At 39.8% G+C, this 27,675-nt stretch overlaps 1 protein-coding gene across 2 annotated transcripts in view; it reads left to right on the top strand.

Annotated features, from left to right (window-relative positions):
• Window positions 1–27,675, top strand: part of LOC149204972 (WD repeat-containing protein DWA2-like) — a 370,061-nt gene that overhangs the window by 228,100 nt on the left and 114,286 nt on the right. For both annotated transcript variants that reach the window (XM_089394856.1, XM_089394857.1), the window contains exons 8-9: window positions 24,082–24,170; window positions 24,343–24,388. In XM_089394856.1, the coding sequence (XP_089250982.1) occupies window positions 24,082–24,170; window positions 24,343–24,388 (135 nt within the window). The remainder of the gene's footprint in view (window positions 1–24,081; window positions 24,171–24,342; window positions 24,389–27,675) is intronic.

Below are 27,675 nucleotides of genomic sequence, written 5' to 3'. Positions count from 1 at the left end.
CTGCAATGAGAGCACGTTTTGAAAGGGAATCTTCTTTAGTGGTGAATTCCCTGTAAATGTGGGGAAAGGTTATGTATCAGAAGTGGATTTTGCCTCCAAGAGTTTTTGAATAATAGATGCCAAGGCTAGGTTAATAATCTGACATCTACTGTTTTCTCAGAAAATAAGCAGCTTGGATTCAACAAGCGTTAATTTTCACATCTACTGTGATACTCGCTGTTAATTTTCATTGGACCTACCACCTGACACCTTATTACCCAAGCAGATTACAATCTACTGAATAAATGCATGACTTATTTCTTAATACAATTAGTGGAAACAAAAATTAAAAGGGGAAGAGGATCTGAGTGACTGATTACTCGATGACTTTTAGATGACTCATGATATACATTTATTATATTTTTTGTTGATATTTTCACTCTTGAGAGTTGAGACTCGGACAGGACTCAAAATTCAGGAGTTGATTCACTATTTTGATATGTGATGTAGCATTAGACTTCATATACATATTATATATTAGCTTTCTTTACATGTTTATGTGGAAATGCATTTATTTGATGTTGTGGATACTCTAGATGTTAAAAAAAATAAAAATAAAATGAATAATTTTGTGTTTTTTTAATTTTGCCGACTTTTTAAAAAAACTCCCGACTTTGACGAGTTTTTCAACTTTTGGACCCTTGCCGAATTAATCCCGACTTCGACATTTTCCACATTGATATGTACATGTCGTTGGGTCCTCCAAAGGCTTAATAATGTTGTGAAGTGCCATACTAAGGAATAAATTCCTTGAAATGTGATGGACAAGGGGGTGACCCTTTGTTCTCCAAGTAGTAGACCTATTGTGCTCCCAGTGGGTCTGAGGGCACATAAATGACCCCATGGGTCTCCATACGAATCGGAGATGCCTGTAGATCCTCTGCAAGGGTCCGAGTGGTGGAATGAATGTTGCCATCACCTTGTATAAGTTTTAGGACACCTGCCAAGGGTGTGGGGCTCCTGTGGGGGCCTGATGGGCATAATGTACCAAGCATATCACCATCATCCCAAAAGTGGATCACTAGTAGTCTCTGAGCATTGGTGAAGATCCGTGGAGTGTTGTTTGCTGCTGTGGAGGCCAATGGCTCTCCATGCACACCCTATATGTGCCAATGTAGACCTCTGCGGGTTAAGATCCTATTTAGGGAGACCAAACCCAAATGGAAACCACCTATAATCCTGCATAATATCCAATGGGTCCCCTAGGCTTCCAGTACAACCGATTATTAAATAATCGGGCAAAGAGTTTACAAATCATGGATAACAAAGTGGGCGCTTCATAATGGCATGCTCTTCCGTAGTGGGCTTTGGCATGTGCTAGTGTCTCCAAGCTCCAAACGAGGTTAAGAAAGTACCTTATTAGGTGGTTTCAACACTTGAAGGGGATAATATGTCCAAGGTACATCCCTATAATGGGGGTGGCAGTGGAATGGAATAGGGAATGAGAGGGGCAACCTTGGGCCACATGTTGGGGCAGAGGGGTAGTTGGATAAGGGGAATCCCATACCTAAGTATGTAATGTGTAGGAGGGAGCAATCGTGGTACACAAGGTGCCTCGACCTTGATTTTTCCACCCTTCTTTATATCCCTTTTGCCTTATATGAATTTTCTTTCATTAATTGCTTGGGGCTCAAAGGACAAGAGCATGATGTGTAAGATATAATAGCAATTACCTACTTTTAGGTAGGGTGGTTCATTGCCCTCCAGGGGTTAGGACAATCATGGGTTCCTGAATGATAAAGGAGGCTCATCTAGGGCCTATGGAACCAGGGTGATGACCATGGATTGGGGTAGAGCTCATGTATTGGCTTTTGCCCATGTGCTAATTATTTTTGTCCCGACCATCTTTTGCATTTTGTGGTACAATTTCCTTTTTAAATGTGGCCAATTATGCTTTTTTCTTTTTCTTTTAGCTGCTTCAACCCCCGAGGCATCATTCTAGGCCTAACCCAAGGTGGGGTCAAGGGGATAGGAAGGTTGGCCTTATGTGGACCAGGAACGGAAAGGTGGACCCAGGTGGGAGAAATGATGAATGGGGGTATAGTGAGTGGAAAGGGAGTAATATATGTGGATAAAGGAGCGGGACCACAAGCCCAAAGTCGGGTTTTCCCAAGTAGTACCACCCTAGAGCCAAATGGTCGATAAAGGAGATCCCACGGGACTAATATCCAAGGGTAACATCCAAAAGAGATCAAGGGGACAAGAACACAAACTAAGCCCACCCTTTCCGCCAAATTCCCCCATCAATCCATACCCAAAAGTATCCATGAGAAGTAAACCCAATACTCAATTACCAAATGACAGGACAAACCTTTAGATTCGGGAGGCCCATCTTCAAATATACGATCAATACATGTGGGTGAGGAACCACATGGCTGGCTCGAATGGGAGAGAAATGGCACAACGAGCTAGCAGGAGGTTGCAAGGGGCTACTGGCTGTCAATTGAGGTCCATCACGAAGAAAAATTTCTCCTGGGGATATCACCCACAAAGTGGTGGGTAACAGGGCCATTTGTAGGTTATCCTTGAGAGCTCTAAGGATATCCTGGCTCTCCTGTATCCAAGCCTTGGCCCCCGAGACCCTGCTATCTCCAAAGACCATATTGGCAAAGGTTAATGCATCATAACCATACAAAGCACGAAAAGGTGACATACCTATGGACATGTGGTATGTGGTGTTATAGCAGTACTCTCCAAGATGAAACCGCTTCACCCACGCATGCTATTGCCCCGTCACATAATTGCGTAAGTAGCCCTCCAACCACTGATTCACTATCTCTTTATGGCCATTTGTTTGTGGATGATAGCTAGTGCTAAGTGTGAGCTCAATCCCCATAAGGAAAAACAACTCCCGCAATAAGCCTCCCATGAATCGGCTGTCCTTATCACTAACAATGGTCCTAGGGAGACCATGTAGCCTGAACACCTCCCATAAGAAAAACTAGGCTACCTGTGAAGTTGAATACCGAGTCTGAATGGTGAAAAGGTGGGCAAATTTAGTCACCCTGTCAACCACCACATAAATGCAAACCCGTCCCTGTACTGCGGGCAACCCTGTGATGAAGTCCATAGAGATGCTCTCCCATTTCCTCTCAGGAATAGGGAGAGGCTGCATTAGGCTAGCTGGGTGTGTCTGCTAACCCTTGTTCCTTTGACAAGTGTCACACTCCCGAACATGCCTCAAAATGTCCTCCTTGAGGCCCCTCCAAGTGAAGTGCTCGCTAATAGCCCTATATGTCTTAAGGAACCCCTAATGTCTTGCTAGCGGTGAATCATGTGTAGCCTGCATGATCTTCTCCCGTAATTAGGAACCTGGTACCAAATAAATCTTGTCCTTGTAGTAAATCACATCGTTCATCACTTTGTACTAGTCATCCCCAGTTATGCCACCCAGGATCTCACATTGTTATGTTTAGGTATGTTCTATGCTTAGAGCAATTTATTTCAATTTTCACAGTTAGCACAATATCTTTTCCAGATTAGCAATCACATCAGCATAATAGTAAATTGCAAACATAAACATAAATCGCAGAAGACAAGCCAAGACAAGAGGTCACAAGATGTGGTGCTAGCCAGGGGCAAACTCCAATGTGGGAAAACCCTTGATCGATTCTTCTTATATGTTCTTCAATAGTTCAACAGAGAGAGAGAGAGAGTACATATACAACAGAATTCAACACTTTGACTTATCTAAATAAGAGCATAGATCATCTCTAAGAAGATGATACATGAGGTAGCGGAACTCAGTTGAAGACATGCTGCTTCAACTGATTCTCCAAGGTGACCCCATCACCATGTTGCACCTATAATTGTACTGCACCTCATCATCATGCTGCACTACTCACTGTGCTGCACCCATCATTACTATGCTGCATCTCATCATGCTTCACTAATCATGACTGTACCCATCACTGTACTGCATCTCCTCATGCTGCACTATGCTGAGCTCTTCATTGCATTATGCTGCACCCAAATGCATGTTGCAATACCTCATCATCTTGCTGCTGCAATACATTCTTGCTGCTGCTATATGTCCATCATTACCATGTTGTCCCATTGTTGCACCATACTGCACCATGTTGCCTTCATCATGCTGCCACCTATCACATCCTTATGCTGCAGTACTTACTGTGCACTGCTACAATTCTGGGACTGGTTAGGGTACTAACCACAGTCTCTAACAACTCATCAAAAATGGCTCAGAATTGCACTTAATGACTGTTGTTGTCTTCCACAGAGAAGCTGCCCTCCATGTTGCCCCTTTGAGTAAGATTCAGGCCCAACGCTTTTACCTATCTCCCTAACACAGCTGTGGCATCCAAATGCCTAACTAGCAGCACTTGCCAGCACCCAAACACTCTTCACACTGTCACTAGGGCTCTTCTCTTGCTGTGGTTAGGGATGCCTTGCTGCGTATAGATTAGGGCAATGTATATGAGCAGGTATGGGCAGCGTATAGGAGCAGTTATGGGCAGCATATAAGAGCCTTTTGGGCTGTGTATAAGAGCCTCTTTATTGCGGCCAAGACATCCCTTTTGCTGCGTCTAAGGGCTGTCTCAAACCCTTTCAAACAACGTAAGGATTAGGGCATGATAGGACTACATTAGTCTATGAATAGATTGCGGCTAGGGCTCCAAGATTAGGGCTATTGAAGCTCCCTTAAATAGTGGACAGATCTCCCTTTGAACTGCGGCCAAACCTTCACAAGACCTGCGGCTAGGCTTCATTATGACAACAGCTAGGGCATCCTTCTTTTGCTGCAAATAGGGTCTCCTTCTAGACCTGCATTTTTCTCTTAGAGATTCTTCTTTCCACTAAAACCCAAAACAAGTGGAGAAGAAGAAATCTCAAGAGAGTTGTGTGTTCAAATGACTTGCAAGGCACTTGAATTTATACCAAAACGTGGAGAACAAGTGGGGGCAATTTAGTTGCTGGTTGACCTTGACGAATTGTCCCATAACACAAACAAATTCATATCTCCATGAATACTTATTGGAATTGGATGATCTTTAGATCAATCCTACACCTCTCAATGAGAGGAATCTAAGAAAATTATCAGCTGCCATAAATTAGATGACCCACATGGAGTTTGGCCCTAGTTGCCAATTTTAACACTCCCTGTCAACTAGGGAGAACTCCATCCACTGATCCATCTGCCAGACTGTACTATCTTTGCCATCAGTGCCCTGCACTGCACTGCTGAACCATGAAGAAGAAGAATTGACCGAGAATGTCTCATACCATTCTCTACTAACCTGAAGTCGGTCCCATATGAAGAGAGTGTGTCATACCACTCTTACTGATCCCAGATCAGTTCCAAAAGTGAGTTATGTCACTCTTACTGACCCGAAGTCAGTTTCATTGATACCAGGTCAATATCACAAGAGAGTGTCTCAAACCACTCATATTGACCCGGAGTCAGTTTCATTGATCGCAGATCAATATCAAAAGAGAGTGTCTCAAACCACTCATACTGACCCGGAGTCAGTTTCATTGATCCCAAATCAATATCAAGAGCATTGTTGATAATATCACCGAGATATCGGCGATATTCGTAAATATCGCGATATTTTCGGCCAGACGAAATATCGCCGACCAAATATCGCGATATTTTCCAGTTTTTAAAATCGCGCGAGAATTACGATATTTCGGCGATATATTTGAAAATATCGCGCGACGACCTTAAATATCGCGGGTGAAAGTGAAAACAATACGCGCGGGCTGTATAAAGCGATTTTTGGTCTTTGTGAAGTCATTTTGGTTTTTTCTGAGCGCTGGAAGGTTGCTGCCAAGGAGGCCCGAGGGTTTGAAGTTTGAACGTTGAACTTTGAAGCCAATATTTGCCAATACAGGTACGTATCAGCTCACAAATTTGGTCTTCGACAGCAGATAAGGCTTGTTCCTTTCCAGCTTACAAACTCAGATTCTTGTCAGTGTGTTATCATTGGAAAACTGCCATATAAGCATTGCCGATAATTGCATAGCAATCCACAGTGACTGGGATCAATATATAATGGCATATGCTCGTCCATCTATAAACAATGCTTTTGCAACCTAGGTCTTGCAGCCCTGTCTCAATAAAGACAGGAAATTTCAAATTGCAGCATTGCAAAAAAAAAATTCCCATAAATCTGCGTAAGGACAGGAAAAAAACATTTTTTTAGATTTCTATAAGACCATTGTTACCCCATCTTACTCTGGTTTGAAGAATGAGATTCCAGATGGTAAATGATTTTTAACTATTAAAACCCTGATAATGTTCATTTGTGGGTACTAGTGGGTATTGACATGGCACTAAACCAACACTTAAACAAGCCCATGTGGCATCGTTTTGTGGCCCCTGCAGCTGGGAACACACAAGGGGTCCCAGATTGTTATGTTGCATCTGGAATCTCCCCAACCGGTGGGGACCCCTTGGTATTCCCAAGTTTCTAGCACACCAAAGTCCATGGTCAAGGTTTGGTATTATGTCCAACAAGATGTCACCAATACAAGTCTTTTTCATTGTATTATACAATGTGCGTTGGTGCTACAAATTTTAATTTCAATTTCAAATTTTTCTCTTTCTTTCTCATGTTTTTGTATGCTTGAATCAAAATTCTATTAATAAATAGTTACGTCTATTATTTGAGCACTAGTGTTGAGACCCCAAAAACCTAGACGAGTGATTGTAAACTCGAATAAAAAACATCAATTGGAATTTGTTTTTCTATCTGTCAACAATTTAATATGAAGTCCCACATTTCCAAACATGAACCAGTGACCTTTCTCTTTCCAATTATGTAATGAAGCACCTTTATCACCACAAAATAAGTTGAGTTGCAGATAATTTCCCTTACTAAGCTTCATAAAATAAGCTTCGAGACTTAGAAGCCCACACCACTAAACCAACCAAAGCAAGCAACACCAAGATGAAAAAGCTGTTGTCTGAAAAGAGACAATTAATAGCCTTGCCTTTTTGGGCTTCCAATTTTGAGTAGGTGAAGCTAAGGGCTAAAACATAATTGTATGCTTATTAAACAATTGTGTTCTCACCCTGGCTTGGAATGTCTACAGTGCCTAGCTATGTACAAATATTAATGGTTTTTACTATAATACTTACGAGAATAATAACAAAGGAACTATTTTTTCCTGTTAATGTGTCCTATCTCTATAAATACATTCTTCTACAATGGTTATGGACCATAGTACATCCATAGTGCATACCTTGAATAACATATATCTAGCACTTTCATTATTTCACTAACTACTCAATTCATCAATAGAGTCATTGTACTCTTTGACAAAGCAATCCAATTCACCATGGCTTGGAATGTCTACAATGCCTAGCTATGTACAAATCTTAATGGTTATTACTATAATACTAAAGAGAATAATAACAAAGAGGAACTATTTTTTTCTGTTAATATGTCTTGTCTCTATAAATACATTCTTCTGCAATGGTTATGGACCATAGTACATCCATAATACATACCTTGAGTAACATATATCTAGCATATAAAAATGAAAATTTCACTTTACATTATTTCAGTATCAATTCATCAATTGAGTCACTGTACTCTTTGCCAAAGCAAGAATCCCAACTGTGCAGAACTGCCTGGGAATAGCTCAGCCTTGATCCCAAAGCTCCCAATATTATATTGCACTTACAGTCAACTTGTATTACACTTCTATTCAACAGTCAACTTGTATTACACTTCTATTCAACAGTCAAGTTAAAACTGTTTTGTAAAATGATGTGGTTATTTGTAATTTGAAAATTTCGTATTACTTATTAAGTTACTAATTCCAATTTTTTTTGGTGCTCTAGGTTTCCTTTTGAGTTAGCCCACTACAAAATACAAATATGCCAAAAGCCTTGGACCCATTTTGGGAGTATGGGAGCCCTGATGGTGGGACAAATCGTGCATATTTTACATGCAAATTGTGTGGGGACAAGATGACAGGTGGGATTACACGACTGAAATACCATCTTGCTAGACTCAGTGGACATGATGTTGGGCTTTGTACAGTTTCTAGTCCGGAGCTTATACAAAAAGCTCTTGAGGCAATTGAAGAAAAGGACAGAAAGAAGGAAGAGGCGGAAAGAAACAAAGTTGAACGTGCAGGTAGATCTTTCGGGATATCTTCTCCTGATTTTGGTGTTGAGGGTAGTGGGCCTAGTGGCCCTAGTGGGAGGGGCTCCACAACTGGCACACCATCACATGCTACTGCTAGTGTGAATGCGAGGTCATCATTTTTTGTTCCACGAACAGGCGCTGGAGCACAACCTGGCATAAAATCGCTTGTTAAAAAAAAGGAGAAGCAAGAAGCAGATAGAGTCATGGGGAGTTGTATTTTTTGGAGCGACTTACCTCTCAACATCACGAAAACCAATCCATTTTGGCAGCCAATGTGTGATGCTATTGCTGTTGTGGGCCCAGGGTACAAAAGGGCCACATATGAGGAGTTGCGGGGGCCAATTCTTCAAGCAGAAAAACAGGACATCAACTCTAGATTGGCGGAGTTGAAAAAGACATGGGAAGTCACTGGATGCACAGTGATGTCTGATGGTTGGATAGATAGGAAGGGTAGGACCCTTCTAAATTTCTTGGTACATTGTCCTAAAGGTACCATGTTTATTAAATCGTTGGATGCATCAGAACATATCAAAGATGCAACAACGATATGTGAGTTGTTAGATGGGTTCATTCGGGAGATTGGTGTGCAGAATGTGGTGCAAGTCATAACAGACAATGCAACTAATTATGTGTCTGCCGGTAGAATGCTTATGGAGAGGCATCCCACATTGTTCTGGACTCCATGTGCAGCGCATTGTCTTGATTTGTTGCTTGAGGATATGGGGAAACTCTCCTTCATCAAGGAGGCAGTTGATATGGCTAGGAGCATCCCCAAGTTTATTTATAACCATGTTTTTGTTCTTAGCCTTATGAGGAGGTTCACTAGAAACAAGGAGTTGCGGCGTCCTGCCATCACACGTTTTGCCACGACCTTTATTACTCTTCAGTCTTTGCTTCGATGTCAGTTCGAGTTGAAGCAAATGTTTGTGTCTGATGATTGGCGTAATTGTAGATACAGCAGGAGACCTGATGGGATAGCCATTGCAAAAATGGTGTACTCTGAGACATTTTGGCGTGGAGTAGAAGAAGCATGTGCAGTTAGCGAACCTATAGTAAAGGTTCTTAGATTGGTGGATGGAGAGAAGCCTGCAATGCCTTATTTGTATGAGGGCATGGATAGGGCCAAGGAGGCCATTCATTCCTATTATGCAGACAAGGGTTCTGCTGGCCTTGATAGGCAGATGATGTTATGGGATGTGATCGATAGTCGGTGGACAGGGATGCTTCATCGACCCATTCATGCAGTAGCACTCTTCCTCAACCCTGCATTTTCATACAAATGCAACTTTGATTTTGATGGCGAGGTGATGGAAGGGCTCCATTCCTGTATTCAGAGGATGGTACCTGATTCTGAGCTTCGTAGCAAAATCAATCGCGAGATACAGTGTTATTAGGATTGTGTTGGCCTATTTGGCTTTGATGATGCCATTAGGGAAAGGGCCCTCTTCATGCCACGTAAGTGACAAGTCATCACTCATTAGAAATTAGAAATTTGAATTTAATTATGTTTTAACTTTTAACTTTTTGAATTTTTTATTTCATTATTTTGTTGTAGATATTTGGTGGCGAAGCTATGGTGCAAGGGCACCAAATTTGCAAAAATTGGCTATACGAATCTTGAGTCAAACATGTAGCTCTTCAGGGTGTGAGCGCAATTGGAGTGTATTTGAGAAAATACACGCCAAAAAGCGCAACAGGTATAACTTTCAACTCAAGCCTTCAGTTGAGCAATTACACTTATTGTAATTTTTAATTTTTAATTTATGACCTTCAAGTGTCAAGAGTCAAGAGTCAAGACTCATTACTTTTTTTGACACTCTTACAGGTTGGAGTTCTCACGCCTCAACGATTTGGTGTATGTGCATTACAACATCCGACTTCGAGTGAGGCAAATAGAATCACCAGTGGATCCAGATGCCATTTCCTTAGACAATATTGATGTATTGTCTTCGTGGAGGGTGGAGTCTGAGGAGCCCATATTGGAGGAGTCACCTTCATGGTTAGAGCCAGTGGCAGATGATCCATTAGAGCAGGGGCAGCAAGAGGAGGACTTGGAGTCAGAGGAGCAACAACACTTAGAGGAGGAGCAGGAGGAGGAGGACACTGCGGGAGCATCAGCATCAACACCATCTGCTATAGATATAGGAGAGCATAGCTCCATGCCTAGCACTCATTATTTGACATTAGGTGTAGAGGCAGGGTTAGGGCCTTCTACTACTAGGGGCAGGCATGGCAAACAACCCATCATGTTTTCCCGTAAAAGGGGGAGAGGGCAGTAGATAGATAGCTGCTAGTTTTATTTGTTATGCTACATGTAACTCATGATGATGAGATACTTTTATTATTATATGTGATGTTATTTTGTATTGGTTCTCCACATTTGAGTCCTTGAATGGACAATTATCAGGGATTAGCACGATTTGGTATCGCCTTTGATATATCATTTCTATTTGACATCATATATATCAGTGTTTTCTTCATATTTATGTGCCAATGTGTTTATTTCATGTTGTTATTGCTTTATATGTTTAAAAATCTGAAAAAAATGAATATATTATGCATTTTTTATGCTTGCCGATATTTGCCGATATTTTGCCGATATTTTCGCCGATATTGCCGATAAGATATTTTCTGGACCCTCGCCGATATTTTCCCGATACCGATATTATCAACACTGATCAAAAGAGTGTCTCAAACCACTCATATTGACCGGAAGTCAGTTTCATTGATCCCAGATCAATGTCAGTCATCCTAGCATAGGGAGTACGGTAGATACACGATGCATCCATCGGTACTACTATGGTCCCTATCCTCATTTCCCTACTCATTGGCCAAATGAGAGGTACTTCCCATGAGTCCCAGACTGCTTGGGTAGGATGCCTCGGTAGGAGAACCACTCATCCTGCCCATAAGTCACCATGGGGTATCACAAGGGAAGGCTGAACCATTCACCCTGTACATAGTGCACCACTAGGGGAGGGTGAGTCGCCCTATGGTCGCATCTCGCTCCAAGAAGTACCCCAAGCCCCCCGGAGCTCCCAGAGGTCAATGTCCATATCATATAGGACCCTTAGGAGGGAGTCTCTCCACGACTCCTAGTCGTTCTCGGAAAGTCACAAATTTGACCTTTCCCAGGGGCTTCAACAGAATGTTGGTGACCTACACATCAGTCCCAATGCGATGGAGCCTTCTTGCTCATCGATGTACCATATCCCAAATAAATTGGTACCTGATGTATATGCTTGGAGCGATCATAGAATACGGGATTCCTCAATAATCAAATCCCCCTTTGGTTGACAATGGACATAGAAGATCACGGTGGTATCCATCATGTGTACAAACAACTCACTGAAGAGCTTCCTCAACCAGGCAACTTCACATGAGGTCATACTCGTAGCTATGTATTCGGTCTCAGCGGTGCTCAAAGCAACCGTCTTCTGCTTCCTGCTCATCTAAGATATTGTAGCAGAACCCAAAGAGAACCAACACTCAGAAGTGCTATTACAATCCTCCACACTCCCTACCCAGTCAGCATTCGAATAATCATGCAGCTTCACATTTCTGGCAGTGTATCTCAAATTTCAATCCATGAGGGATTGTGCCTCAAAGATATCTCAAAAGATTCTTGGCACCAATCCAGTGAGGCTCAACCATATATGAACTCAACATGCTAACTGCAAAACATATATCTGGACGAGAGTTCACCATGAACATCAATGCTAGAATGAGTTTATGAAACTCAGAAGCATTTCCCAAATCAGGTTCAGCATCCCTACCACATAACTTCTAAAAGTTAAGATCCATCGAGGTAGTCACAGGGTTGCAGTTCACCATTCCAAATCCGGAATCCAACTCCCTCTTACTTTTGCAAATGAGAGGGTTTGCACCTGTCAGAAAGAGGTCGTCCTCATAAGGTGCCAATATGAAAGGTCTATCATCCACAACCTTCAAGCATTGGTTTGAATCGGCTTCACTCCTAGTGAATCTCAGCTTCATCAGACAACTATCAATCCTCTCATATTAAGCTCGGGGTGTTTTGCTTCAAGCCATAGAGGGCTTTCTTCCACCTGCATACATAAGATTCCTAATCATGAATCTCAAACCCCTCGAGTTGTTCCAAACCTGTGGACCTACTACATGAGGGGAATGGTCCCCTTGTAAGATTTTCCTTCGGTACATCTTGAACATGCACCGTCATGCTTTTCTTGAATTCAGGCATCCTTGTCACCATCCGACTCACATCGGGTAGGGCCTCATAATAAGCAGACCTCTGGTGCTATAAATGAGATGTGTCAACTGACATGGTCCCTAATGGACTTCCGACAACTTGATACAAATTGCCAATCTTGAACTCAAGGATAAAATCATCTTTGAAAATTCTATTTTCAAGCACGTACCTTTCCATCAATGAATGCCAACTTGAAACCTTTGACTTCCATTATCGAGATGGACACCAGGTTCTTCTTGCGATTAGGTACATAAAGAGCTTCTTTTAAATGAATCAAGTTACCCTCATTCAATTGAGGGGTAACATTCTCTACACCCTTTCCGGGATAGGTGGCATTGACTCCAAGTATAATCCCACGATTGTTACCATCTCTACCAAATTAGAAAGAGCACCCTTCTAACCGATGAAGTGCCTTGAAGCACTACAATCAATAAGCCAGGTCCGCAAAGAGTCTAGAGGAGAGAGCCAATATAAGATAATGCTTCTTTATCTTATTAGAAACAACATTTGATTCTTCATACCTGGGGTTCCTTGCTTTCTTTGAAGAGTCGGTTATTTCCTTGATGACCTGCATTACCTACCATTCCTCTGATCATTGAAAATGCCCCTAGAATGATTGTTATCTTCATCAAGTGATGTGTCCCTACCATTCAGACACTCCTTCACATAATGGCCGAACTTATTGTAAGCAAGGCATCTGCCTTTCCTTCCACCCTTAGATCTGGACTTCTGATTGAAGTGATCTTTAGGTAGGCCATCAGAAGCTTCCACTGCGCCATTCTGAAAAGTGACTTGATTAGCCTTCATAACACTTATTTCCTTGGCATGATTTGTTTCCATGGTGTTGATTAATTGCACTTGTTTTTCTTCCATGGTGAGCAACCTATTTTGAAAAGTGGCCATTTGATTAGAATGATTGACTTCCATGGCTTTTATTGCTTGTGCATGATTTTTCTCCATGGTCTTAATGAGTTGAACTTGGTTGAGTTGCATATCCTTAATCATTTGAGTCAACCCCTTGATGAGATCCTTATCATTTTCATTTGCTTTTGCTTTGATCTTTCTTTCATCTCCATATTTTTCTTCAAGGGCTTCGATGATTGATTCTAGAGAATCAAAAATATTAGCAGGTAATTCTATGAACCAATCCACTGCATTTGCATCTAATGAAAAGATGAAAAGTCTCATTTTAACATCCTCATGGTTCATGTCATGGCACCATTTGCTCACACAAAGGTGGAAATTCCTAAGGTGAGTTTCAATATTGATGGCATTGTTACCTAGAAAAATAGGCAACTATTCAATAGCCTCAATTGCTTCATTTGGAATAAAATTTGGATAGCTTAAAATGTTAGTAAAATCACAAAGGGTGAACAAATCGTTCATGATGTCATGCTCACTTGACCTTGGAAGAGAAAATGGATATTAGAGAGAGGCCTCTGTCGATGATTAGCAAGAAGTCTACAAGAAGAAAGCCTCAACCAGAAATCCTTGTAAAAAATGAAATAAGTGGAGTCGTCTCTTGAACATGAATCTAACTCTAAAATCCACCATGCAAAAACCAAAAGTTAGTCGATTTCCCAGATACAAGAAAGCTTGTCCCCGACAACGGTGCCAAAGATGGTGACTATGCCGCCACACCTACCTACAAGTCAGAGAGAAAAACCTTCAACCCCACAAGGCATGGTTGCTTGCAGGGAACTAAGCGGAGGGGCTGTCACACTAAATCCCCTCTTTCCGTTTAAGCTATCTCCTAGGTTAGCTAAGGGGGGTGGTCCCTAATGAAAAGTTAAGTTAAAAATGATATGAGGTTCTAGGAGGAAAGTTAATTTGGATTACTTGTCAAAAATAACTTGTTTCCAAGAATTAAGTCAGCATATGAATAAATGTGCAAATTTCAATGATATATTCAAAGTATAGACCAGTGCCTTCAAGTAAATAACAATAGCTTGCTCAAAAAATGAAATCAAGATACAATGATAGACAATTCAAATGTTAGACCAGAATAAGCATATGAACACCAATTGCAACTATAAAGGAAATAATACTTTGAAAGAGAATGCCCCAGATAACAAGATACATCAATTACTCATGAGCATAATGATCATCAAAGTAGAAAATACATGAAGTAACTTGAAATAGTGTTGAACCAATGAGAATATTCCAAGTACAAGAAAAGCTAATAGTTGCAAAAATAAAGGAATTCATAATACTTGCATAATAAAATAAATGCTTCTTGAAATAAAAATGATATTTGCAGATAAGACTCAAATAAATCCAAGATAGCATAAATATGAGAATTGCATTTGCAAGTAAAGTTAAGTTGTGATGTAGATGTGCTCTTGGTTTATTTTATTAGTTAACTCTAATAAGCAAGATTTCAATTAAACTCCAATCCTCAGACCTCACCCTTGCCCGAAAATTCAGATCTCACAGTGAGGAGTCAATAGAGGTGGAGGGTCCCTAAATGTCTATACAACCAACTTAAGTTGGAGGTTAATTTTGAATGAGGCTTTGGAAGCTTGTAAAATGCAACTAATTTAATATGCCTACTATGTCATGCAAGTAAATTTGGAAAAGTTAAGTAAATGATAGAAATTGCCTTAAACACAAGATTGCATACATATGTAGGATTTGTGAAAAATATTTGCTTTGCCTTATGATAGTTTTGTGATTTACCCAAAAGAAAATAAAACTTGAGAGATGCCTTGCATGTAAGTAAATAACAATACTTGTGATTAAGTGAACTCATGATTGATTAACTTTGCAAAAGAAATGGACTTGAATCTGCAATATGAAATTAAAACGACTTATACAAAATTAAGTTAATGAACATGTGAAAAGTAGATTGTTAAAAGTAAAGTGCTTGTAGCTCAAATCAACATATGAAATGGAGAATGAAAAATCTTAAGTTGAATTGTAGCAAACTTATTTGAACAAAATAAAAATGTGATGAGTGAGGCTGTATAAATTTTAAGCATGTAATTAAAATGGAAAACAAGAAGACGCAAAAGTTAATTCACCCACATGTTTCTCTTCCTAAATGGAGAGAAGGGATGCCATATGTAAAACCCAAGCTCCTTCAAGAAAAATAGATCTTTAATTAACATTTTAGAATGAGTAGAAGGCCCCTTAATGGGATGCCCAAAAGATGGAAGAGACCATTACAAAATAGGAATCTATAGTAACCAAGATCTCCTTCCAAGAAGTGGCAACCACAATGGCCAAGAAACAACTCTTGAAATCTGAATATTAGAAGTGCACAAAGGCCCATGGCCAAGAGAATTTGCTACTATCCAAGATTGCTCGTGGCCTCCCTAAAGTTGATCCTCAAGTGCTCTTGGGGTCCTACAACAAATAGTTAGAGTTTCAAACTTTAGTATTAGCCCATCGAGATTTCTCCATCCCAATCCTTGATCGATGAAACAATATTTAGAGGCCTTTAACCTCAAAGATATATGTTTGTGCTTAGGAAGGTGTCGAGGACTACTCAAATATTTGGGGTAATAGATTATATCCTTGTACCATTCAATGTGGTCTCATTCTTGAGTAACAACACTAATCATGCCAAAACTTCCTTAAGCTCGATGGCTTCTCATTTCCCTCAAACATGGGATTAGCGATTCCTTGGTCCTTAATCACTTTGTTGGACACCCAATCCTCTAAGGATTAGTGTGGAAGCCGAATAGATGAAGGAAGTCCAAGAGACCTTGGGATGTGGAACCCAACGGTCACACCATGTACTATAAATGTATATCATTTGTTAATAAAATATATACTCTCATGTTTTATTTTTCATACTGTTTCTGCCATGTGTGTGTTTAACATGGTATCAGAGCCATGATGTGTGGCCTATATAGTTTTCTTCCTCACAGTTTATGCCTTAGGTAGAAAAGAAAAAAAATGGCATGTTGTTATTCCCTGCACAACTGCCTTGAATATCACTGGCTTGGTCTTCATTTCTTGTAACGTTCCATGCATCCCTCATGCTCCTGATCACTTTGCCTTCCTGCGGCCTTCTTGCGTGTTAGAACTGTCATTACTATTCCTGTATTGTCTGAGTGGAATCCAACATTACCTCCTGAGGATTGTCGGTTGATCTTCGATGTGGTCAGTTCGAACGGTGCCTTGAACGCCTCTCCTCCCACGCTGCGCTGCTCACATCGACCATACCTGCCATATGCTGCCATACCTATCATATGTGTTTAATACGTTTTTTGTGCTGGTTTCTGAGCATTTGTCAGAACAGAGGTAACGTCTCTCAGCTCTTCCCTGGCGCATCTCTGTGGGAAGTTTTAATCTATTGGCCATTGAAATTTTGTGCATTCTGAAGTCCAAGTGAAATCATATCTTTGGCATATGCGTTTGATATTAGTTATGAGCATTTTGATGAACATTCTATCCATAACATAACCTATCTTCCTGCATATGTTACAATATTTCTGTGCTCTGAGCCACTAGTCTTGTAACCTTTCTCTGCACGTCAGTTTTGTCTGTCAGAATTGCACCTAAGTGCTTTGCCATTCCTCCACATATTTCTTCTATCTATCATCTCTATTGAAAAACTCTGCGCATGCCGAAAGATCCGCGTCAAAACCCTCTGGAGACCTTGTAGCATTTGTTTCCTCCAATGCTTTGTCATACAATTCCTCGAACCGTTGGATTCTAGGCTCCAGGGTTGCGTTTAGAGACAGCTCCAGAATGCATCTCCTATAATTGCGTTTGAAATCCCAGCTCTCGCACATGGCTTGGCTTCATATATTTTAGATTTTGACTTCATATATTTTAGATTTTGAGGAAAATGATTGTTTGGCTCCACCGAATGAATTTCGACTTATAATGTCCCGTAAACGGTTAACATCTACCTGCATTTTTTCTCTGCTGCAATTTGGCCCTCCATCTTAAACAGATCAGTGGCTGGGACATCCAGGTTCCAAGGCGCAAAGTAGTGGTCTGAACTATAAAGTTGCTAGGGCAATCTCTGCGATTTTCTGGCAGCATTGACAATGGCAACAACAACATCTTCTTTTGATAGCAGATTAAAGTTTCCCTGGCGGGTGTGGTGCTCACAAGTCGGGGCATATAAAGAGAAATCTGCATTAAAGATTCAAACCCTCTGTTGATTCTGGTCAAAACTTGTAGTGTGTTGGTTCATATATTTGGCGCAAGTGGTGCTCTTCACTGTTCATTGAACCCTAGCAAATTGAAGATTTTGATGGCTATAATTCCTGCAGTCGTGGTATGTTGGTCGTATGGTTCTGCGTTGACTTGGTATATGTACAGTGCTTGAATGTGTGATATACGTTGAGTGTTATATATGTGATTAATCCTGGTATGTTCAATGTGCTTGAATGTGTAATATATGGGCACAATGTTATATGTGCTTGTGTTGAAAAAAAAGGAGATGACATATGGAGAGGGAAATTAATGATTTTGCTTTGTAAGGAAAATCTGAAAGCTCTGAAAACTCTCTGAAAGTGGAGTCAGAAATTACTCCCAAGGAACGAATGAAATTACTCTCTGACGTGTTTGACAAAGCAGCGAAGACGGATATTCCTAATAAGGTACTTGAATATCTGTGTTGCAAAATTACATTGGACATCTTTTGGGATCCAGTGGTAACTCCTAGTGGAGTTACATATGAGAGAGCAGTTATTTTGGAACATCTACGGAAGGTTGGCAACTTTGATCCAATTACACGGGAGCCACTTAAAGCTGAGCAATTGGCCCCGAATTTGGCTATTAAGGAAGCTGTTCAAGACTTTTTAGGCAAGCATGGCTGGGCTTACAAAATGATATGAAACTAAAACATCTGGAGACTTCCTTGTATAATAATGTTGACTTCTTTGGGAGCATGAATTAGAGGTTTGGAGTTGGCGTTATAAAATACGTTATGTTAGATGTTCTTCAACCAATCGAGTGGTATTATGGTGTTTAAATTATATTGGTTTATTGATACACTGATATGGGTTCACCACCCGAGGTTTTGATTTTCATCACAAAGATGTAGATAATATCCATCAGCGCTCCAGTCCGTCGTACAATAACGAATGAATTCTTTGATCCATATGTACAGCAGTTCGATAGGCAAGTAATCAATAGTATATCTTGTCCAATTTTTGGTCGAGCTCGGAGTGTAGCATTGAGCAGTCGTCAACACATTATTTAATTTTATAAACAATTGTCTATTATTTAATTTGGAGAGTGGAGACTATTAAGAGCTTCTTTGTCTTAACATTGTATTAGAGTTTGGAGTGCGTTGAGATCCTCATTGTTTTACTATTTTTTTGAGGTTAAAAATGATTCCAATTGGTGAAGTATTAGAGTTTCTGAAAACTCTTATACAATCTACTGTTGATGACACATTCCAAATCAGCAAAGGCTCTCTCTCAGAAATTCAGACATGTCTACAATATGCACAAGAACAGATTGAATTTTTGCAGCTTGAATCTCAACTACAGCAGGAAGAATTACAATAGTGGAGTCATCATTCTGAACCTGTTTCTGTTCAGAAGATTGAAACAGACTCCCATAAACAACAAGACAATAATGTTATAGTTCATTCAGATTTAGTACCCAATAAAGCAGCTGTTGTACATGCAGATGCAAAAATTCAGTCTGCACTTCCCAAGTCGGTCATCAGACCTTGGGAAGAACTTGTCAACAACAAGCACAAAACTGGTCTTGGATATGACAAGGATGTGTCCTTTCATATTCCAGACTACTCCAAACCAATCCAATTTCAAAGTGTTGGATTTCTTGAGGACGGTTCATCTTCACTTGTTCCTCATGACAGTTCACCTTTAGCTGTTCTAGATTCTGCCCCTCCTCCACAGCAACAACAACCACAACAGATTGTGAAATGCCAACACTGTGACCGAGTTGGCCATCTGAAAGATCACTGTTTTGATCTTCGTCCATTTAAGCACTGTCATAAAACCAGTCATTCTTCAAACAGATGCTTCAGAAACAAACCTCCTGCAAGAACAAAGATTCATCTTGGATGGATCGCTTCTTGGCAATGGGCATCAACAGCCAAGAAGATATTTCAGTCACATGTCAGAACTTGTTCAAGAGTATTGAACAGTCTTGCAGTTGAGTTTTCTCCATCATCTCACCTTGTATCTGACAGGGGGGAAATGATGGTCATCTACAAGCTTCAAAGTCACATCAAGCGAGCCTGAGCCACAACCTGCCACACCAGCTTCAGAGTTGTAGCCAGAGACAAAGATGCCCCTGAGCATCCCTTTAGTTGGTAATCTGGGACACTTCCTCTAGCAGAAGACTTCAGCTTCTTGCTAGTTTCAGAAGAATTCCAAGAATAGAGTTGGGGACACTTCCTCTAGCAGAAGACTTCATCTTTTTGCTAGACTTGGAAGAGTTCTAGGAATTGCATTAAGCATTCCAGAGTTGTTGGTCATCCTTAAATCATCAAAGGTTGAGACTTCCCTTTTCAGGTTGAAGTTCTCCCTTTTATGTGGGGTGAGACCTCCCTTTCATGGTTGAAGGTTTCCCTCTTCAAAACATCATGAACACTTCCTCTAGCAGAAGACTTGAGCTTCATGCCAGAATTGGAAGAGTTTCGGGAACTACACTAAGCATTCCAGTGTTGGTGGTCATCCTTAAACCACCACCCTTTATACCAACATTTCAGAGAGCACATTCAGCCTAATGTTGCCATGCATTTTTGCACATTTTGTATTACAACTCTCTTCTTGGACTCATACATAACCCTTCTGATTAAGGGGGGGAATGTTGGACACCTAATCGTCTAAGGGTTAGTGTGGAAGCCGAATAGACTAAAGAAGTCCAAGAGACCTTGGGATGTGGAACCCAACGGTCACACCATGTACTATAAATGTATATCATTTGTTGATAAAAAATGTACTCTCATGTTTTATCTTTCATACTCTTTCTGCCATGTGTGTGTTTAACACACTTTAGTGTCCCAAATCACTAAATCATACTCCTTAATCTTAGCTATCCACTTTCCTCTTGTTCCCAAACAATCATATTGTAATAAGATATCTTTTATTGCAGTATGAGAAACGAATGCAACAATCCTCAAATAAGAGACACAGGTATGGAAATGCTTCAAGGATAACTAATGCATAAGCATGTGTTTCCATTATAGACGCATTCAACATCTTTGAGCATCTTGCTCTTAAATGCTATGGGTTGTTCATACCCGTTGTCATTCTTTTGGAGGACCCCAACAAGGTGTCATTTTGAAGAAAAGTGAAAATATGATGAATTCCTTATTGTAATTCAGACTTGCCAAGACTAAAGCACGAGTGATAAAATTCCTAACATTCTAATATGCAATCCTACTTGCTTCATCCCACTTGAGGGTGACATCCTTCTTCAACTACTTGTTTAGAGGTTTTGTGATTTCTACAACATTAGGAATAAACCTCCCGATAAAGTTGACTTTGCAAAAGAATGATTGTAACATTTTTAAGTCCTTGGATGTTGGATCTGGTGGATGGCTTGAACTCTCTTAGGCTCCCTCCTACACTCACATAACTAGGTGTGGGATTCCTTCATTATAGCTGCCCTTTGTCCCATCACATGTGGCCTGGATCATTCCCTTGACCCCCACTCTGTTCCATCATTATATCACTTGCCACCTTCCACTTGATGGATCTACCATGGACACGCCACCCCCTTTAAACGTTGAAACGACCTAATACAGTCCTTGGTTAAACCCCTTATTGAGCTTGGAGACACTTGTACATGCTAAAGCCCACTATGGAAGGGCATGCCACCATGAAGTGCCCCATTGATTCCATGATTTGTAAACTCTTTTACTTGATAATTCTAATGATTTTTTGTATTGGAGGGCAAGGGGATGCATTGGATCTTATGCAGGATTGCAAGTGGGTCTCCATTTTGGGCTTGGTCTCCCTAGACGGGGTCCTAGCCCTCAAGAGAGCCACGTTGACACTTTTAGGGTGAGCGTTGAGAGCCATGGCCCTCCAACATAACAAATATTACATCATGGATCCCTAACATCGCTCATGGATTGCTCGTGTTCCACCTTTTAAATGAGGATGATGCACCTGGTTCACCATCCCCAACCGGCTCCACACTTGCACCATACACTTGGTAGATGTTCCAGGGCCTAGAGGATCTCTCCCACTGCATAGGGAGGGGTTAGGTCATCATTCTAGCCTTGCATATGGTTCACAGGAATTTTCAATCCATTTGGAGATCCATGAGGATGTCCTTGTGCCCCGACACCCACTTGGGAGCACCACATGTTCATGCTTGGAAAACAGGGGCCAACCCCTTGTCCACTATGTTGGGAGTCCAGTTTCACATCATGGCACCATTTTGACCTCATTAGGCCTCGTCAAAGGCCCAACGACTTACTATGTTCATCATTCTTCCCTCTTGAGAGGCTTATTCTTGTATTATTGAGCTATTTGGTGGGCTTGTCACCAAAAGTATTGTTATTATGCACATTATTTTATTTTAGGGGCTCAATTAGGGCAATTTAGCTAAATCGAATTCATTAGAGAATGTATAAATAGAAGTGAGATGATTCATTTTCACCATCATCATTTAGATTGGGTTATTTGCTCTTGTGAAATTAGCGCTATCCCTTTTGGAGGATGAGTTAGGATGTTATGGATGAATTTTGATGTTTGGATATCTCTCTCTTGTCTTGGAACTTTATTATTGGCATAATTTGATGATTGGATATACTTGTTTATATATGTAAGTACTCTTTTAATGCTTATTCATATCATTTTCTTTTGTCACATGAATGTTGTTGGCATTTTCGCTATACAAGTCTGAAATTTACTTTTGCTCTATATGAAATTGTGGGAATTTTTGTTCTTTATAGCGTTGCATCATGTTGTGGGCCATGTAGGAACGGGTGAATGTTCCTAGAGATAATTTAGTTTAAATACATCTCGATAATTCGTCATTTATTGCAAATTGAAGTATAAAGTCCTTGCAACAGTTGTTCCCATGCTCTAAATGCCATGTGAAGTTGTTGAAGGCCTCCTTGATTGGGTGAATTCTTCCCAAACAATAAATTCTCCTTGACTCCATCTCTCCCAAAGGACAAGGCACTAATCTTCCATTGGTGATCATTTTCAATGCTTATTGTTTTCACCTCCCTCTTTTTCTAGGCCTAGCCTACATAGGTCATCTAGGGCATCAATTTTATCAAAATCTATCCACCCAAATGCTTCAATTTTTGGTCCACAACTGCGCTGAGGTTTGCTCTAGAGGCCCTCCAAATTTGAATCAAATATGACAGTGGGATCTCAAGATAGAGCAAGCCCTAGCTGAGGTGACAGTGGCCTATTGCTCCATTGTTTCCCTTGACCTAATAGTTGCTCTATAGGATCCCCTCCTAGGAACCCTACTAGTTTGAGCGGTAATAGTAACAACTATAATTTTCAGCCATAAATACCCTAGATGTCTAGGGTTATTGAGCATTTATATTGTTAAATGAAATTCTTATCATCATTTATTTCATTGTCGAATTATTTTCCAGCCCCTTTAGAGCTTGACATGTTGCACTTTAGGCTTGTTATGTGTTATTCAATTTTCAGAACTAGTTAGTTGCTTAAACCCTAGTTGAACTCATATTTTCATCCCCCGTTTTGTTTGAATATTTACTGATTTGTTTGCTGCTATTATAACTTGATATACTGCTGAAATTTATTGTCTTTTAGACAAGTTTTACAACAGCCATTGCTTTTTCATCTTTTGTGGTGTTTGCAGTACCCTCTTTGACCTATCTCAACTTGATAGATATCATAAATTGTCTTGGAAGCCTCATACAGTCAAATCTGGAATTTTTTTTAAATGAAACACTTTCTTAATGGTGGTGATGTGAGTAGCTAATATTGGAGACTTTATACTTGATTTTCTCTTACCTAAGGATTCTTTGAAGTCATTGTGGAAGCCTACCTAGTGTTGAATTCATCCTTCACTAGAGAGAGGAAAGTGATTGCCTAGGTGATAGTGGTAGCACTTCCATGTTACACTTGTCTTAGCCTCCTTTGAAAGGCTTTGCATTAAGGTGCTAAATTTTGTGGTAATAGTCTTGACTTATGAACATTTTTTGGAAGAGTTCAAGAAGGTCATGTCTAACTCAGAACTTAGAATATTGGTGCTTAAACTGTTCTTAAGATGCTTAACATGGGTTTTAATGCTTGATCTATAGTTAGGTTGTTAGCGATGTTTTCAACAGATATGTGCCTAAGTGCCTTGAAATTTATTCCATTTGAGAATTAGAATTATGTAGTGGGATCATGAATAGAAATATAACTTTTAAATTTCATGAACAAGGATATGCACAAATATATATTCTAGTTGTACTTACTCTTTTTTGTCTTACAGTTCATGCATACCTTTCCTCTATATATTTTGCATTTTTTTCTTTTCATGCCTCCTTGCTTGTTGTTGACCCTTATTCTTCTATTTATGGGTATTAAACCTTGATTATACAACTTTTTTAGTTTGTATTTTATAAGGGTTAAGTGGAAGCATAATCTTCTCCAAATTTTCTTCTTGGAACGTTTGTTTATGTGGTATCTATTTTGATTGTATGTGTGCAAATTTTGAAAAAATAAAATAAAATTGGCATGTAACATTTCTGGAGCAGATGGCCTTCTTTTCCATTTCATTCACTTCATATTGTTGAAAAATATATATTCATATTTGTAGGTCACAACGGGAGATGATTCTAGAATACGTATATGGGATTTGCGGATGTCGAAGATGCCTCTCAAAGAACTTACTGGGCATTCTCATTGGTACAATCTCCGGGCTTCAAATTTTAGATTTCATTGCCAAGAAAATCTTGTCATTATCATTTGAATGTTTCTTACGTTTATCACTATTTAACTGAAATAAATTAATCTGATCCTATATTATCTTATTTCTATGCTGTTGAGTAATTGACGACAAAATTTTTAAAATGTGTAGGACATGGCGTGTGAGATATAACCCTATGTATGATGAGCTTATTTTGGTAATTCTCTCCCTCCCTCTCTCTCCTGCTCACACACACACATACAGCTACATTGCCACCCAAATCCTGACACATGTTACATCATTGCAAACACAACAGCAAGGTTATATAGTTGTCCAAAAGTATTCCTTAATGATTCCCTGATTTTACTAATGCTTTTTGACACTTTTGCAGGTACTAAACTTTTAGTTGAGTTAAATTGACCTCTACTCAATAACAATTGAAAGAGAAATAGCTACTGATTATTAAAGATATTAAATTTCATAAATTATGCGATTTCAGAAATAACTTTCATTATTTATTCATTTTTGCTTGTATTTTTATTTTACTAAAATATACAATGTCAAAGGGGATGCCTAAGGAAGTAGCAGTGTCATTCATGAAGCAGTATGATAGCCTAACCTCTTGTGTGCTTCATCAAGTTTTGCCAAAGAGGTTTAAATTTTATTGAGTTTTGATGCGGTTATGATGTGCTAATGAGCGAATGGATAACATGGTTGGATAATTCTCTCTGAGACCTTTCCAACAATATATCACACTTTGAAAAACTCCTCCTAAATGAGAAGTTATGGCTAGTTGAAGATCAACATTAGTAAAGGGCCCAAACTATGGAGCAAAACCCTCAAACACCAAATTTGTTAAAAAATGTGTATCTTTTGGGCAGATCTATGCCAGTGATTCAATCTACAGTGGGTAGCGTCCCAACTTGCATGAAATTTAATAGCATTAAATTGAAGAATGGTGTTGTCATTGATGCCAACGTTTGTTATTGAACACTCTTCATATTTGTCTGGACTGCATCAGTTGGAAGCTCCAAAGGATGAAACCCAAGAAAACCCTAGAAGCCGACACTTATTGAGGTTTTTGAGGATGAAGATCAGTGAATTTTCCTCTATGACCATCGTCAATTGATGCTCCTCGTTGTGTTGATTCCAATGGTCTATGGCATGCCTCGTGGTTCCTCACAGTTTACAAGATATGCCCTTTGAAAGGTCAAAGGCCCAACTTGTGGGAAAAAACCCCAAAGGGAGATGATGTGGCATGGACTTATAGGTTTGTCTAAGGCACATTAAAGGAGGAAATCAAAATTTAATATTGCCTCTCCATGGTCAAAGGTCCAAATTAAAATCTCATTAAATATACGAGGGAAAAATCTGAAAATTCAAATATTGCCTTTCCTCCAAGGCAAATCGGCCTTAAATTTTTTTGCACCATTATTCAAATTTCAAATTATATTCGGTTCCCTCCTTTATGGTAAGTCGGCCTTCTAAGGGCCCCAACCTTCACTATAAAAGGACGATTATTCTTCTTTAAATCAATCAATGTATTCACACTCTTTCTCTCTGAAATGCCTGCGACATGGAACAATCAAGATCATCTGTAGAAAAGTTGAAATTTTTGAGAAACTCGAGATTATGTGTCACTGTGCTTGCCCGAGATTTCAGAGATCTTATGCAAAGATGCCATTGTGTTTATCACCGAGATCCTTATTGTGCCATTGAAGTTTCAGAGTGATCAGAAGTTATGTCCTCCTGTGATTACTCCAACTGCGTATTTATAGGTGTTAGTCCATGTATGCAAGCTGGCGTGAACTTAGTGAATCGTTGCGTCCTTTTATTGAGCCAACATGTCATCTATATATACTTTGAAGCCGACTTTACTGTCTTTCACATTGTTTTGCTGGCAGTCTTCTTTGGAGGATGGTGCTTATTTTGGAGGGCCACTTGACACTAGGTTGACCCATATTCATGCTCAAGAAGAGCTCTTTAACATGACTTTGATTTTTTGGCTTTCCTAGGCCTATGGAATGAGAAAGAAACTCATTCGAATGATTTACAAAAATAATATTTCTTTTTCTTGACAAGTACAAAGATCAATATTACATTTACAAATACCAAACCTAGTTACACTTTTCTTCAATGAGCCAAAGGGTTCTTACATGTATGACGATGACTCTTTTGAGTTCATAACTCTATGATAAGCTTAAAAGCACTCAACGAGTGCTTGAACTATAAATAAATTTACCTTGAGCATGAAACCCATGCATCAAGAATGACAATAATAAATTTCTTTTTCTCTTTACATCAAATATAAAATCATGATTACATTACACATTATGAAGACCAAATCTAGTTACACATTTAAAGTCTCCCTCTTAACTAGGGAGGTATTCATAATCCATACATGATACTTGAACATTCTCATACTGAAGAATTCTCATAAGAAGAGTCGGATTGGTAAGCCATCTTGTAAGCTATTATTTCAGCTTATCTCTTTGCATCTCATCATACCAACCAACATTATCACATAGAAAGGCCTTGACTAACAACTTTATCTCTCTACAAGATCAGAGCAAAATGTTGGCGAGACAATGACTAATAGGCACCTTTCATCATTGTCTCTCAAGGCACATACCCCATCCGGATGTTCACAAGGTATGTCCTTTTAGGACCATTCCTGTATTGGATTTGGAATAACATATCCCCAAGGAATTTCCTCTAGAGAAATCTATAGGGCAATGATTAGAGTGATTTCTCTTTTCTTGATAACTGCTTGTGATCTCTTTTTAATTTTTCTTACTTATTAGATTCTTTACTTATTATTATGTTTGTATATCATCAAACAATTACCAAAACAAGAAGAACATGAACACAGAATGTAGGCTGCAAGCCAGGGCCAAAACTTCTCCACTTGAGAGGAAAACCAACAAATCTCCTCTTCTTATAGATTCTTCAATTGACGAATTCCAATACCTCTAGACCAAGACCAATACACTACAAGACTAAGTCCAACCCTTCCGGATGATGTGCTTCCTTTGTCCAAGTCAAACCTAGTCAAATCTCTTCTAGCAGCACAACTTCGACCCCCAACTTAAGAATTTCGGCCTCTACTGTAGCTTGTTCTGGCCTCCCAAGACTTCTTTAGATCTTCGCTTAGCTTTCTCCTTCTTCTGGTGCTTGAGGATGGCCTAATGTGACCTTCGCTGGCCTTCTCTCTCTTCCTTCTTCAAGATCGAACCTGCAGAAGAAAAACCCTAGACGAATAACAAAAACCCTAGCCTTGCTTTGCACATGTGAGAGAGAAATGGCCCATAAACAAGTCTTCTTTGTCCTCTTCCTTCTTTGTTGTCTTCTTCCTCTTCCTCCACTTGAATGAGTGAGTGGTGATTGTCTTCCAAGGAGGTCAAGTTCCCTCATTTATATAGGCTTCTTAAGGTGGACGTGGCTCCTCAAATTAGGTTGGCTTCCCTGCTACTAGGTCGACTTGGTCTTGAAGGGTATTTTGAC

The sequence above is a fragment of the Pinus tabuliformis genome, chromosome 1_2, assembly GCF_031772625.1.
Source record: "Pinus tabuliformis cultivar Carrire ecotype Pingquan chromosome 1_2, CPIR1, whole genome shotgun sequence".
NCBI classification, from domain to species: Eukaryota; Viridiplantae; Streptophyta; class Pinopsida; order Pinales; family Pinaceae; genus Pinus; species Pinus tabuliformis.
This window is presented reverse-complemented; position numbering and strand designations above follow the sequence as displayed.